This window comes from Aspergillus brasiliensis (genome assembly GCF_001889945.1).
Source record: "Aspergillus brasiliensis CBS 101740 unplaced genomic scaffold ASPBRscaffold_3, whole genome shotgun sequence".
Classification (NCBI taxonomy): domain Eukaryota; kingdom Fungi; phylum Ascomycota; class Eurotiomycetes; order Eurotiales; family Aspergillaceae; genus Aspergillus; species Aspergillus brasiliensis.
Genome location: NW_027137444.1, coordinates 181,945 through 196,275, shown reverse-complemented (window position 1 = coordinate 196,275; position 14,331 = coordinate 181,945). Strand labels below are relative to the sequence as shown.

The 14,331-nt window shown below is 50.6% G+C and overlaps 4 protein-coding genes across 4 annotated transcripts; 3 read left to right on the top strand and 1 right to left on the bottom strand.

Annotated features, from left to right (window-relative positions):
* Positions 1–331: 331 nt before the first annotated feature.
* Positions 332–2,750, bottom strand: ASPBRDRAFT_39296 (coatomer subunit delta). The gene is made up of 4 exons (XM_067624107.1): positions 2,443–2,750; positions 1,937–2,380; positions 1,683–1,879; positions 332–1,626 (listed from the first exon to the last, which is right to left on the bottom strand). The coding sequence occupies exons 1-4, from the start codon at positions 2,443–2,445 to the stop codon at positions 714–716; spliced, it is 1,557 nt and encodes a 518-aa protein (XP_067481441.1). The 5' UTR covers positions 2,446–2,750; the 3' UTR covers positions 332–713.
* A 155-nt stretch (positions 2,751–2,905) lies between these two features.
* ASPBRDRAFT_52356 (uncharacterized protein) lies at positions 2,906–5,570 on the top strand (the record flags this gene model as incomplete). The annotated part of the gene is made up of 2 exons (XM_067626889.1): positions 2,906–4,126; positions 4,179–5,570. The coding sequence occupies 2 exons, from the start codon at positions 2,906–2,908 to the stop codon at positions 5,568–5,570; spliced, it is 2,613 nt and encodes an 870-aa protein (XP_067481440.1).
* Positions 5,571–7,633: 2,063 nt separating this feature from the next.
* Positions 7,634–9,611, top strand: ASPBRDRAFT_439595 (DUF803 domain membrane protein). The gene is made up of 8 exons (XM_067625095.1): positions 7,634–7,881; positions 7,956–7,999; positions 8,052–8,077; positions 8,182–8,272; positions 8,337–8,427; positions 8,483–8,643; positions 8,704–8,995; positions 9,050–9,611. The coding sequence occupies exons 1-8, from the start codon at positions 7,868–7,870 to the stop codon at positions 9,528–9,530; spliced, it is 1,200 nt and encodes a 399-aa protein (XP_067481439.1). The 5' UTR covers positions 7,634–7,867; the 3' UTR covers positions 9,531–9,611.
* Positions 9,612–10,479: 868 nt separating this feature from the next.
* On the top strand, positions 10,480–13,539 carry ASPBRDRAFT_192925 (SacI domain protein; the record flags this gene model as incomplete). Its single annotated transcript, XM_067620543.1, has 3 exons — positions 10,480–10,690; positions 10,817–11,547; positions 11,602–13,539. The coding sequence occupies 3 exons, from the start codon at positions 10,480–10,482 to the stop codon at positions 13,537–13,539; spliced, it is 2,880 nt and encodes a 959-aa protein (XP_067481438.1).
* Positions 13,540–14,331: the final 792 nt, after the last annotated feature.

The following is a 14,331-nucleotide window of genomic DNA, read 5'->3' as shown; positions in this document are numbered from 1 at the left end:
GAAAGCCTGGCTATTATTTTAGCTTAGGATTCTTGATCCTTTAGACTTGTGTTGCACATAAGTTTCTACGTTGACAAGGGTGCTCATTACGGGCTCGCGCACGGGATACAGATATATGAAATGTGTGTTCTGAAATGTTGATATTTACCCGAAATGGGAACTCGTGTATATAGCCTATGACTGTGATAAAGAACATTCGCTGCCCACGTGGACATGCAAATTACATCCATTCGCATTTGAAAAATTAGCAAAAATGGTGCGCTAATGACTAGGGATAACACTAGAACAAGAAAAAGAAAATTAAAAAAAAAGGCTTTTATATAAGTTGTATCTGGCATGTACTTGTTAATAGTCAAGTACTGAACATTGGTGGTATGCCTCACTCGTGTACTATCTGAAGTTTCAACTTTACATCATTGGACTATTCTACTTCTGGACTATGTCTACTACCAAGGTATGCCAGGTGAAGGGCTCTAAGGTCACTGCTGAAGCACTGGATGTTAAACACGTACATATAGAGGCGTAGGGGGCAATTTTATGGTGAGTTCACATGAAAAGAAAGAAGAAAAGAGGCTTATATTGGAGAATAAAACAAATAAGAAACCCTGGTCAAAAAGCATAGAAACAACTCGCAGAAACCCAAATGGGCAGTCCGAACGTCATTAGTACTCTATACACACCCAAGCAAAGGAGACATGAGAAAATTAAAGAATCTACTCGATGACATATCCCTCGGCGACGCTCTTCACATCCTTGGAGAAGCCAGTGCTCTCGCCCTCCATCTCCAGAAGAGTGATGTCGTTTACGTCGACCTCCACAAACGGACTGGCCTTCGCGAAGTGCACGTTCATGGGGAAGAACTCGTTCTCATCTCCGTCGCCCGTGGACTCGAATTCGAAACTGCCAGATGCGTTGCTCTCATCCACAGTTCCGATGTTCCAATCCAAGCTGTCTCCAGATACTTCATAGACGGCGTCGAAGCTGGACACTGCCGGTTCTGTAGCGCCGTAGGGAATAGTGACGATGACATCGCGTAGAGTGTCGTTTCCAGTCAGCTCGTACTCAACGGTGACGGTAGTTGAGTCAGAGCCCTTGTTAACCCACACGGTGAACGTGATGGGGAGGATCTCAGTGTTGTCCGATCCAGAGCTTGCGACACGCCAGCGCAGCACACCAATCGCATTGTTAGCCGGGAACCTCTTTGACGTATCCTTCAGTTGGATTGCGGAAGTGTTCGTGAACACGGCTTTGTCAACATTAGGATGAGTGCGGAATTGCGCGCCGTGCGTGGGGTTGGCGAGGAGGTCGAGCTTGAGTTTGGTGAAAGCCGGGTCGGAGATGCGGAGTTGTAGATCGCCCTTCACCTCGAAAGATTTCAATGCACCCTCACGTGTAAGCGTGGCAGAGATTGTCTCTGCGATTGTAATGTGGACAGGATCCCGGTCTGTGGACAGCGAGGCACGGGCGGAGGACACCTTGTCGGCGATCGGCGTCGAGGCCTGTGGTGTCACCAAGGGACTGGACTCTTCGACTTCAGGACCAAGGTCGCCGCGCACTTTCTCGTAGATGTCGGTGGTTTTAGATTTCTTGCCAAGCTGCATGCCCTTGCCGCGGGTGGGTAACGGCCTAGAGTCGGAAGTGGTTAGAGACAGGGAGCAGTGATAAGGAGAGGAAGCACACACTTAGCGAAGGATTTCTTCTTCTCCGCCTCGTAGGTGTCGTAGGTATCGGGTACAGCCGGCCGGGAGGGGGGAGTATAGACGGGATACGAAGGCGTCCGGGGAGCCATAGAGCGACCACTTTTGGCGGCCTCTTTGCGTTGCATCTCCAGCTGCTTGGCCTTCCGTTTGCGCTCCTCGCTGGCCTCGAGTTCTTTGTTCTATACCAGCAACGTCAGCCATCTGTTGACACTACGGCCAGGAGGGATTGTGTATACCCTTTCAATAATCTCCTGGATCCTCTCCTCGTGACTCTCCATTTCCAAGAATGTCTTGATCTGAGTAAGGGACAGATTCTCCCGGTACCCCAGGGTCACCAATTCATCATAGGCACTGAGCAACTCGAAAGCATTGCGTAGAATCTCCCTCTCATCCAAGCTCTTACAGATGCTGGTGGTAACTTGGGCGAAAAGATGAAGACTGTCGATGTCCTGCAAGATGTTCGACTGGCGGTTCGTAATCAGGACAATGTATAGCTCGTCCAGAGGCTGGTAAACAAAGCGGACATTGTCCTGCTCCACGGTCGTATGCTGAGTACCGGAGTCGGCCAGTTTGGGGAAGGAAGCGAGCAAGGCCTCGATTCTTGAGCGAGCAATCTCGCGGAATTGGCGCGAAAGTACGGCCTTGCCCCCGCGGGTGCATATGGACGCTGCGAGGACGACCTGTTGTTTGTGCGCGATTGTTAGCAGAGCTCTGCGAAACAGTCAGATACCTGGGGTCGAACCATGGCTGTGTAAATTAGGATCAAGTATCTAGTAAGAAATGATAACTTTCGCCCAGATGGCAGCAATCTCCCGACGGACGAATGTCTGGTAGGCGTGTCTGGACGTCGAAGCCACGGGGAGTCGCTTGCTGTTCTCTTCGTCCCCGTTGGCCCGTGCGCCGCGCTACCCCCTCGCTTACCGCAGCACAAGAAGCTTCACTTTGCCTTAACACTCTCCGTTTGCACCTTACAAGTCAACCTCTCCCCTTCACCTTTCCCCACATCTTTTTCAGGGACCAGACTGTCGTCACCGGAAAGACGCAGTTGTAGTTTTCACCGTGCTCGGGTGAATCCGTCACTAGTGGCAAAGGCAGCTTATAAAGACTGTCGTTGGGTTGCTTTCAGGCACATCCCAAGATCGCCACGCTGAAACTTTCGACGCGTCCCTGCCCTTCTGTCGTAACACCTATCGCATATCGATGACATGATAATCGCTTCTACGCTTGCACCAACTAACATGGAGATCTCCGTGGCCGACGATAAGATGGAGATGGCTTCCCCCTATCAAGGGCATGTGGATGATTTCGATATCGATATCGATATCATGGAAGACCAGGCATCCGTTACCGATAAAGATATGATGGTGGCAGATGAATATTTCGAATACGATCATGATGGTGCCCCCGATGAGGACATGGTCGATGATGTTGCGGAGCCGACTATGGTTGACGCCGATGAACCTTATACCGGAGCGGATTACACTGTCGAAATGCAGGATGAGAATGAACGTATCTACGAAGCGGAAATGCTAGAAGATGATTACGAAGAGGACAACGATACCCCTGTCATTGAAGCCCAAGACGAAGTACCGACGTCATCCGAAGCTCAGAACCAAGCGGCAGAAGAAGCGCAGTTGCCAGAAGAGAATGCCGTAACGCCCGTCGATAAGAACAACATTCAGCAAGAGCCCCAGGAGGAGCCCCGTGCCGATCAATCAAGCCATATAGATGCACAGAACGGCCATCCGCAAGATGCTGAACAGTCTGTTGACCAACCAGGAGAGCAGATCCCACAGCAGCCAGAAGTAGACACGGCCGAATCGACCGAAACCAGAAAGACCCTCGATGACTCCGACCCAGTGGAGCAAGAAACCCAGAATGTCGTGGGAGGGGACAACCAGGAAGAGACGGCTAATAACGTTGACCAGCCTCAGGTCCTGGAGAGCGGCCCCCGTGACGCTGAACCGCCCGTTGATGAGCACAAGGAGCCAGTTGCAGAGCCACAGAACACAGTAGAAGCAGAGAACGAGAAAGAAGATCAAGGAGGAGAAGGGGAAGAGAGGCAAGTAGAGGAAGAGGGAGAGGGGGCGGAAGGTGGACACGAAGAAGAGGAAGCAAAGGTCACAAAACCCCAGGTTCAGTCGTCAGAGGAGCAAGGCGTCGAGCTCTCAACCGAACGAGAAGCTCCGGCGACGGAACGCACGCCTCTGTATCCGGTCAAAGTCTATTACCAAGACAATGAGATCTCACTGTTCCCTCCCCGGGAAGGCGACTCATCGGAGACTTTCTTTCTCGAGGATGAGGGCCTCGCTTTTGGGTCTTTCGGCAAACTCTTCGACTCGTGCCGTGAGGTATTACGAGAACACATCGGGGATGGTGAGGTTCTGGTTGTAGATGTCGAGGCTTTGAATATTCAGCTAACCGAGGTTTGTCAATCCCGCATCGCTACTATTTGGCAATAACTAATTACGATTATAGGACTCACTGCACATTGACAAGGTCACACTACACCAGATCGTAGATCTGTACCTCCGTCTCTGCCACAATGACGGGGTGGAAGAGCCGGAAGCGCTCTATCTCAGCCTTAGTACAAGGCCCACAGTTGCTGCAGAGCTATCGTCTCTCTCTATAGCTGCAAATGAAGGGAAAGGATTGTCTGAGGTCTACTGGGATGGTTACGGTGAAGCAGAGGCAGCCTCCGCGGAAGTTTACGAGGAGAACCAAGAAGTATACATTCCGGATGATCTCCAGCAGGGATCTTCTGAACCCGAGGATGCCCACAGTGAATCTGAAGGCAACTATGAGCCGGAGGTCGATCAGTCGTTCCAGACAGGCGCTGTAGAACAACAGCAAGAAGGACACCCCGACCAAGACCATGAGGATCATGATCAAGCAGCTCCAGACAACGATGATGCTGTTGGCCCCACTTCGAATGACGTCCGGGAAGGAAACAATGAAGAGGACAGCGATCGTCGTGAGGCTCATCTAGCTCAATCCGAGTCTGCCCAGTTTGGTGATGATCACGAGCCGAATGAGTCGTATGAATCAGAGGAGCAATCAGAGTCCACTGCTACGGTGACTCAGCAGCCCCCAACTGAATCAGCAGACGAATTTGCCGATCATGATCATGATCATGAAGAACATGAAACTGAGTATTACGGCACGGGTGTTGCTGATGAAGAAGCCTACCCAGAAGAGGAAACTAACGTAGATGCTACTGAACACTACGACTATTACGAAGATGCTGGAGCAGTTGAAGCTGCCGATGATGCCGGAGAAGCGGATGAAGAATTCGAGGGCGATGCAACGGCACCAGACGTGCAAGAACCACTCGCTCCCAAGGATATTCATGACAGCGATCAAGTCCACGATGGCACAGTCGATGCTGACTTCCATGACCTTGAGAATGATGATGGAGAGGTCCGCCATAGCGGTCCAGACGAAGAGGCATTAAATGACACCACAACGGTTCCGGATAGAGTCTCCCAGGATATCCCAGAGATCACCAACAAATCCACCGAGGATTTGGAGGATGACTCACTAGGTACTGCGGAAGATCTGCTAAAGAGCCCCAGAAAAGACAACCGACAGGCCCTCGAGGACACCAATACGGATGAACTCGAAGAACCGGGAGAAATCCACGATGAATCCGAAGAAGTTCCAGCTACGCACGATGACCCCGATGAGTTGACATTTAACGATGAAGACTATCTGGATCTGGAAGTACACGAAGGACTGGCTGCCGGCGATGAGGCAGATAGTGCTAAGTCACCAAGTCGCGGACCAACGAAACGTCATCGCGAAGCAGAGGATGAGTTTGAGCTCATCGAAACCCCTTCTCCGGATGCAAAACGGTCTCGGTCGTCCTAAATCTTTCTTCCCTACCCACACCATCTATTCACCTTGCCCTTTCACACTCAACATATTCATCCTTTCCTGGGATTCGAGCTTCGCGTAGGCTCCATCTAACAATTCCAGCATATTGGGACCGGGCTGGTCTGATATGACATTCACAATCATGGGGACAGCCCTGCTATGTGACGAGATACTAATGATGTTTCCGAAAGATGGCGTCGGCCAACGGACTGCGGAGACTTTGCAGGCATACAACCCAGACAAGGTACGTGTTCGATAAAATTCCCTTCATGTTTCCTCCCACCGGACTGGTATTGCCCGAGACGATCAGTCAACATCGCCTGGGGCTCTCAACATACGGGGTGTAAAACTTAGGTTTGTACTTGATACCTCCCACGATTTCTATTTTCATCTATTTTCTTCTCCCTTGTGTTCTTTTATTCCTCTTTGGTCCAGTGATACCAACCTATGATGAGGGTCTTTTGTGGCGTCTTAAGAGTGGATAGGCATCTCTGCTGTACTCGATGCAAGGCGTTTTTGTTATGTTATATCCCAGGTAGCTTCCGCGATGGCGGGATAGCGATAGTTGATCTTCGCGTCTAATCTCCGTACGGGGTTGCAAAATGACAGAATCTTTCTACTTCTTTCGATTGGAGTTCCATTTCTTACCGAGATGTTATAGATATTCGGAAACTTCCTCTAGTCAGATAGGCCATGAGGCTGAGACGTAGCTTGCTTCATGGGAGCGAAGACCCTAGAACGTGCCTTTCTTATCTATAGCATGATGATGCAGATGAGATCCGACAGGTCTAATATCCCGATAAGATGCAAAGAATATAAGCTATTACTACTACTGAAATAAAGATGGGTGGATTTGTGTGATGAGTTCAATCACCGGCCATGCCAAGACGGTAGACACCATGCTCAAATGATCGGTAAAAACCGTAGGGATTGAAGCTAATCCCAGGCAGGAGATGAGGTTGGACCCCGGAACCAGAATTGAGGCGAGGGTTCCTATTCTTAGTCGGCCACCTTACGTTTCAAAACGCCGATCGGATACTGAAACCAGGCTCCTCAAGGGGGGCCGAGCTGTGGCTGGCACGCCTTGATTGGGTCACTGGAATGGCCACCGTTGCCCTTCTTTTCAGGCTTCATTACACTGTACCAGACCTTTAAGAAAGCATGAATAACAAAGTAGGAATGGACCGTGGTTATCGAATCTTCCGTTTATGCACCCGCTTCCCGTGTGAAGCCAGCCAGACTGAGGGAGTCAGTCCAGAAGAAAGTAGAGGTGATCATACAGAAGTGTAACAAAGACTCAAAGACCCAATTACTCAATTTCATCACCATATTGTATCAGCATTTTTCTTACTGATGATACTAGGTCACTAACCTAGTTCGTTAATAGGAGTTTCTCCCCCTACTGCTGCTACCTATAATTAGAGGGAATCTAGTAGTTAGTAACTAAATGGTAGTTAGTAGGGATGGGATCATTCCTGGCTGTACAGAACAAACAAAAAGTACTGCCTGGGTATGGTAAGTTTTAATTAAACGCTGGTAACGCTGGAAACATTCAGCCGAGGACAACTTGGCTGGTGTCTGTCACGCTGTCGCCAGAAAGACGATTAACTGGTGTCTGTCCTTTTTGCACGACGGCGACCGCCTCTTGTTCTTTTCCCTTGTCTATGGAACTTCTCCGCATCTCCTGCTGTTCGAGTCTCCAAGAAAACTCGCCTTCTACCAGCCAAATATCGCCCCCAGCCCGTAATAGTATCTTGGGGTTTGCCTCCCTCACTCGCTTCCAACCACTTACGCGCGTCCAGATCCGGGCCGGTTCCGTCTGAAGGGGAAAACCCCACCGCACGAGCGCAGGCAGCCAGCCTCTAGGATCAGACAAGGTAACGAACAAGCTCTCCTTCGATCGCAGGAGTTCTCGACACCCCCCCCCCAAACCTACTGCCGCATCAAGGCTGCAGCATCTTACCTTGTCGGGCTTACTACTCTTTCTCTCCTTTCTACCACCCTTACAATTTCTTACCTCACAATTTTTTTGTTGTTGTCGTTGTTGTTGCTCCTCCAGTCCTTACCTAGGCGCTGTCGCTATTGTCTTTGGACTGCCGGTCATTGTTGGCGCGCGCTGCCGAATGCTTGGCTCAAGGTAGTCAAGTCAGTCATCAACCACGCCGACCCGTTCACTCAGCCGTCCCATCGTGCTTCCCTTCAGCTCCGGCTCGGACTACACCTGTCCCAACACTCGTTAACATTGAAGTCGTTCAATTGCAAGGAGCAATCCGCTCCAGAAGCCTTTCACGATGATCTCCGAAAAGTATGATGCGGCTTGTCTCCAGTCTTGGCCCGTTGGGACCACCGTCGGATTCGCAATGTACTGACCAGGTGTAGGTACATCGGCCTCATTTTGGCCATAACATCAACAATGGCGATCGGTATGAGTCTTTCGTTATGGATGCGCTTTTTGCAGAAGCTAACGAGCCTTAGGTACAAGTTTCGTCATTACGAAAAAGGTTCGTTCGTACCCAATCGCCGCCGATGACCAGCCGCGCGGAATTGCCTCTCGTCGAATTCTCGGTCCACATCTCGAATAAACGACTGATTTCTTATCATACAGGGATTGATGCAAGCATCCGAGAGGCATGGCTTTGAAGGAGAGGGTTTCTCATATCTTAAGAGTCCCATATGGTGGGGAGGAGTGGTTACATGTATGACAGGCTCTGCTCTATTGACTGTCGCTTGAACGAGCGGAGCTGACTGGTGATGATGTAGTGGCCGTTGGAGAAGTCGCCAATTTCGCAGCCTACGCTTTTGCACCCGCTATTCTCGTCACGCCCTTGGGTGCGCTCAGTGTTCTGATCGGGTGAGGCTTCCCATCGTGGGCCGAGGTTACTATACAATGGGCTAACAGGCCATAGTGCTGTCCTTGGATCGTATTTTCTTAAAGAAAGACTGGGCGTACTTGGAAAGCTAGGGTGTGCGATGTGCCTCCTTGGCTCCGTTGTCATCGTCCTCCATGCGCCCCCAGACAAGCCAGTAGAGAGAATCGATGAGATCTTGGGCTACGCGCTGCAACCAGGTATGAACCGATGCTTTCAATTCTAAAATCCAGTTGGTAGCTGACGACGTTCTTCTATAGGATTCTTGATTTACTGTCTCGCTGTTGCCATTTTCTCTACCGTCATGATTTACCGCGTCGCTCCCGTCTACGGCAGAAAGAACCCTCTGATTTACATCTCTATCTGTTCCACAGTCGGCTCCGTATCTGTCATGTCGATCAAGGCATTTGGTATCGCAGTGAAGCTCACGCTGGGAGGCAACAATCAGTTTACGCAGGCCTCAACCTACGTTTTCATGATCGTCACGGGTTTCTGCATTTTGACGCAGATGAACTACATCAACAAGGCGCTGAACCAGTTTTCTACATCAATGTAGGTGCATGTTGAGCTTGCAGGTCATGCATAATTGCTAACGATGTCTGGCAGCGTTAACCCCCTCTACTATGTCACATTCACGACTGCGACTCTGTGTGCCTCATTCATCCTTTTTAAGGGATTCAACACGACTGACGCTGTTAACACTATCTCCTTGCTCTGTGGATTTTTGATCATCTTCTCCGGTGTATATCTTCTGAACCTCTCCCGACACGACCCAGATGGACGACAAATGCTTAACGCGAAACTTGACGATGAAGGAATCCCTACCGACGGAATCGCCGGATTCCAGACTCGGAGGTCTATGCAGTCCCGTCGCAGCAACGAGCCGCATCGTCGGAGCTCCTCGGGGACTTACATGAACGGGCACGGGGACCGTGAAGGGCTTATGCGTGCCTATGATGTCGAGAACCAGGCATTCGGGCTCTCCGACCTCGCCGGGGACAGCGACGGAGAGCCAGGTCCTACCTACAAGCGAAGTGAAGAGGTAGATCATTCTTCTCATCTGCCCAACAAGCCTTCCGCACTATAGAATGATGCGACGCCGGATTGGTTTTTCTTTTGCTTTGCCGGCTTCATTTACGACCCAGAATATTGCTGTGACGGTTTCCTTTTCTATGTTGTGCTTCTCATCTTGCTTTTTCTTTCCCCTCCCACTTTGTTCCTCCTCTCACCCCCCCTCGATAACCTCTATCACCGCGTGGTTTTGTGTTGATGGCTGCTTTCTGGATGCATTGTACTTTTATTTCTTTCTCCAAGCGCGAGGAAATACCAGGACGAGGAACAAGAGATGCCCATGAATGATTTGGATGTGCATTGGGATTGTTTGTTTGAGTTCATTTTCTGTTTTACTTTTTTGCTGGTTATCCTCTCTTCTGGCATGAATCGCGGGCGAAAAGACTGCGATAGATCCGAACTGTATATAGGCCCTAGGATAAACTTGGCAAGATAGACCTTTTGTATTGACGCGCGCGGACCTGGCTGTGAGACCTTTCCTACAGTTGACTGACCGTTTGACTCTCACTATGTACACAGTAGATATCCATCTTCTATAATTAGCTGCTAGTTGACCGCTTAGTGGATTCGACGCAGTGACGTAGAGGGACGAAGGATGCCCCTCGAGATCGGGTTGGTCTTTGGGTTTTGTGGTTGGGTTTGGTCGCCCAGTGGGGTACGCGGTTGAAGATCGATGATGTCGGGCTCTCTGCCTTGTTATCCTGACAGGCGTTGGGATTAGTTCTTGGGCTAAGCTGGCACCTACCGACCTCCTTTTGCCGGATGGCCTGTTCTATAAAGTCCCCACCACGGAAATCATAATTTTTAGGACATATATGCCCAGAGCGATGGTGTGGATGAGCAGGCCAGACATGTTCGGCTCTGCAGCTTAAGGCACCGCATCCTCCACTGCTTCGCTCGCCTCGGAGCTCTTTGCGCTTCCCCACTGAACCGCGACCGTCGCAACCCCGCGAAGCTCAAGCGACATGCCGGGCTTGCTGCGAAAGCTAGTCATCGTCGCCGCTGTCGATGGCTTGATTCTTCAATCTTCCGGCAATGGATTGAGACATGCTGGGAACAATGAGTCCAGCTCTCTCCGCATCGACTACAAGACCAACAAGGTCTCTTCGCTCCCCGCGCCGGCTTCGGACCTGGACGAGGACAGAGACTCCGGCTTAGAGGCTTATGGCCTCGTCGGTAAGTAGTCCGCCTTTGTGTGAATACCAGTGTAGCTTTTCTCTCCGCTAAAGTCTTTCTTGCGTTGGCTGTTTGTATTCTTTCACCTACAGAGGGCCCATCGCTAACTTCCAACGTGCATCAAAGGACTGCTATCCGTTGCGTCATATTCTTTCCTCATCTCTATCACTCAGCGGCAACAAGTCGCTCAGATCCAGGGGAAACCTGTTTATGCTGTGACCAATGTTGCGGTAATCCCAACCTCGTCGCAAGCAGATGCGATTCGCGCGATCTCTCAGGCAAAGGAAAGCCTGTCCCACGGAGAAGGTGGACCGGGCGAGACGGCCTCCGATGACAGTAGCACGATATCGGACACCGAGACTGAAGGCGGCGACACTGAAGTTGGCACAGTACCAGCTTCTCCTGAGCAGGAAATCACTCATTCCCGAGCTCGCAGTGTCGGCAGCATCGCTGAAGATGTGATTGGCAAGAGAGTCCGGTTCGGACGTTTTGCTGCCAACTGGCTCTCAAGGAAAACCCTTGGATTGCCCGGGTTGGGCACTGTAGGTCATGATCCTGCCGAGCCACCGGTGGAAGATGACAAGAGCGAGTCTGAGACCGTACCCTCTGAGGTGAATGATGAACGTACAGGCCCCGTTTCGCAGAGTCATGATGCAACACCTAAGACCCTTGGAGAGCCCTTTCCCTCGGATCCAACCGTGGAGTTACTCCCGAAGTTGCTCCGTTATACCAAGATGATCTTTTCGTCCCAGAACTTCTTCTTCGCATATGATTACGACCTCACTAGACAGTTCGGGACACAGGAGGAGTCATCGCTCAAGAATCATCTGCCGTCGCACAAGATTGTTGATGAATTAGTATGACCTTCCCTTCGTGGCAGACAGGACGCACGTGCTAATTATCATCTTCAGTACTTCTGGAACCGGCATCTGATGACTCCCTTTATCGCTGCTGATGCGCATAACTATGTTCTTCCATTGATGCAAGGATTTGTTGGCCAGCGAGAATTCACCGTCGAGGCTGCAGATACTACGGCAGAGAATCATCCCTCAGAGACAAAGGAGTCGAACGAGGAGCTCAAGGAAGGACGTATACTGGGTGACAAGCAAGAGGCAGAAGCTGTTCAGAGCAGCGAGAAGAAGCGTGATTATCTTCTCACCTTGATCTCGCGACGATCAGTAAAGCGCCCAGGTCTACGCTATCTCCGCCGCGGTGTTGATGACTTCGGCAATACCGCCAACTTTGTGGAAACAGAGCAGATTCTCTCTGTCCCTGATTGGGATCCATCCCATAATTCTTACTCTTACCTTCAAGTGCGCGGGTCCATTCCACTGTACTTCTCGCAGTCGCCATACGCATTCAAGCCGGTCCCTGTACTGCACCACTCTACCGAAACAAATCAACTTGCCTTTGACAGACACTTTCGGAATCTCAGTCGAAGGTACGGGAAGATCCAGGGAGTTTCACTGATCGACAAACAAGCCGGAGAGTTGAAGCTTGGAGAGCAATATGAAAAGTTTGCCAAGGCTTTGAATGAGTCCGGTGGCATAGATGGTGTGCCGCTTGCACTAGAGTGGTTTGACTTCCACCACGAGTGTCGAGGTATGAAATTCGAGAACGTGAGTCGTCTCGTGAAGCATCTTGAGGAGACTCTGAACGAATTTGGTGATACTGTTATCCAAAACGACACTGTCACGCAGTCTCAGAAGGGTATCGTGCGCACGAATTGCATGGATTGTCTAGATCGCACCGGAGTCGCGCAATGCGCATTCGGGCAATGGGCTCTAGAGCGTGAATTGAAGCGCGAAGGCATCAACATCGACCTTGGCCGTGACTCTTCTACTCGGTGGTTCAATACCCTATGGGCAGATAACGGAGATGCTATCTCTAAGCAATACTCCTCAACAGCTGCCTTGAAGGGCGACTACACTAGGACCCGTAAACGGAATTATCGGGGAGCACTGAATGACTTTGGCCTGACACTCTCTCGTTATTACAACAACATTGTCAACGATTACTTCTCGCAGGCGTGTATAGACTATCTGCTGGGCAATGTCTCTACCCAGGCCTTTCAGGAATTCGCGGTAGAGATGCAGACTACAGACCCAGGTATCTCAGTTCAGAAGCTCCGTCAGAACGCCATCGATACCAGTTGCAAGATTGTTATTGGTGACCAGTCTGAAGAGTTCCTGGGGGGTTGGACCATGTTAACTCCACGGCAGCCGAATACTCTGAGAACCATGCCGTTCGAGGAGGCGGTGCTTCTACTCACGGACAAAGCCATCTACAGCTGTCGCTTTGACTGGAACGTCGACAAGGTGCTATCGTATGAACGCATTGACCTGCATTCCGTGACACGGATCAACTATGGCACCTATATCACGTCGATCTTGACCGAGGCGCAAACGGACGAGCAGAACAACGTTGGGTTAGTGATTGAGTACCTTGCTGGCGATGAGAATGCACTGCGGGTCAACACCCGGTCCCTCCAGAGCGAGGTTACCTCGCAAACCCTCGACAGCAACGCGCGCCCGAGCACCGAGTGGAATATGTATGCGTGGTTCAAGGGCACCCCCCGATCGACCACGCGACTCGTCGCGTTCAAAGCACTTCCGCAGAACTCGACGAGCGCGACGGTGCGACAACCCGACTGGGTACGTAGTATCTGCGAGGAGATTGAGCGGGCCATGAGAGCAGACAAGACACGGCAGGATGCTGATAATGCTGATGATGGAGCGCGAAATTCCATTATCGAATCGTCAGACATCATTTCCGTCGAGGAAGCGAAGAAGCGGACAGGATATCTAGAGCATTTGGTCTACGACATCAAGAAATTGGTGTGGGCGTAGACCATAGACCGAGGCAGGAGGCAGGATGAGGATAGAGGGTTGTTATCTATTTGATCAAGTGACTATTTCTTGCACGAGAGTGTTCATGATGTTCATATACGATTTCAGGAATAACCACCCAGATGTGGTTGTTGGAGGTGCATACATTATCAAGAAGACTACAACACACTACTAGTAAGCATCTAGTTAGATCTTTGATCCACCCTATGCACGCGATTCAGGGCTTAAGCGAACTATCTATCTGCTGAAATAGTTAGCTCTAGAAGGGGAGCTCGTGGGAGGGCGCGCACGATGAGTTTTCTGACAGGTCATTCTGGCATCGTGATGGTCTAGTAACCCCCGCTACCGACCGGGTCCCATGATACTGGGAAGATTGGGGGAGGGTCACTGCACGAGGGGGAAAAGGATAAGTCACCGACTCCCAGGGTGTAGTGTGTAGTAGGTAGTAAGTATTTTTGGAGGTTCTGTGGAGATACCGTAGGGGGGATGGATACATGCATGGTTGGTTACTACTGGATCGCGCATCTTTGGGGTGCATATGAGTAAGGAACCTTCATGACTGTATCGAAGTATCGAAGAGGAAAACTATTGTGTATGCTATGCTTTTATTGGGAAGAGATATACTCCGTCATAGAGTATTCTATATGGAGTAGTGAAGTGCCCCTCGCTGGTAAGGCAGGTATGTATCAGAGGGTAACTGGAGAGACCGAATGGTATCCGTCATAGTCGCCGGTTACCATACCGGGCGGTTGGTTGCCTTTCTCCGCCGGGCGGTGGCATGTTTAATACCGT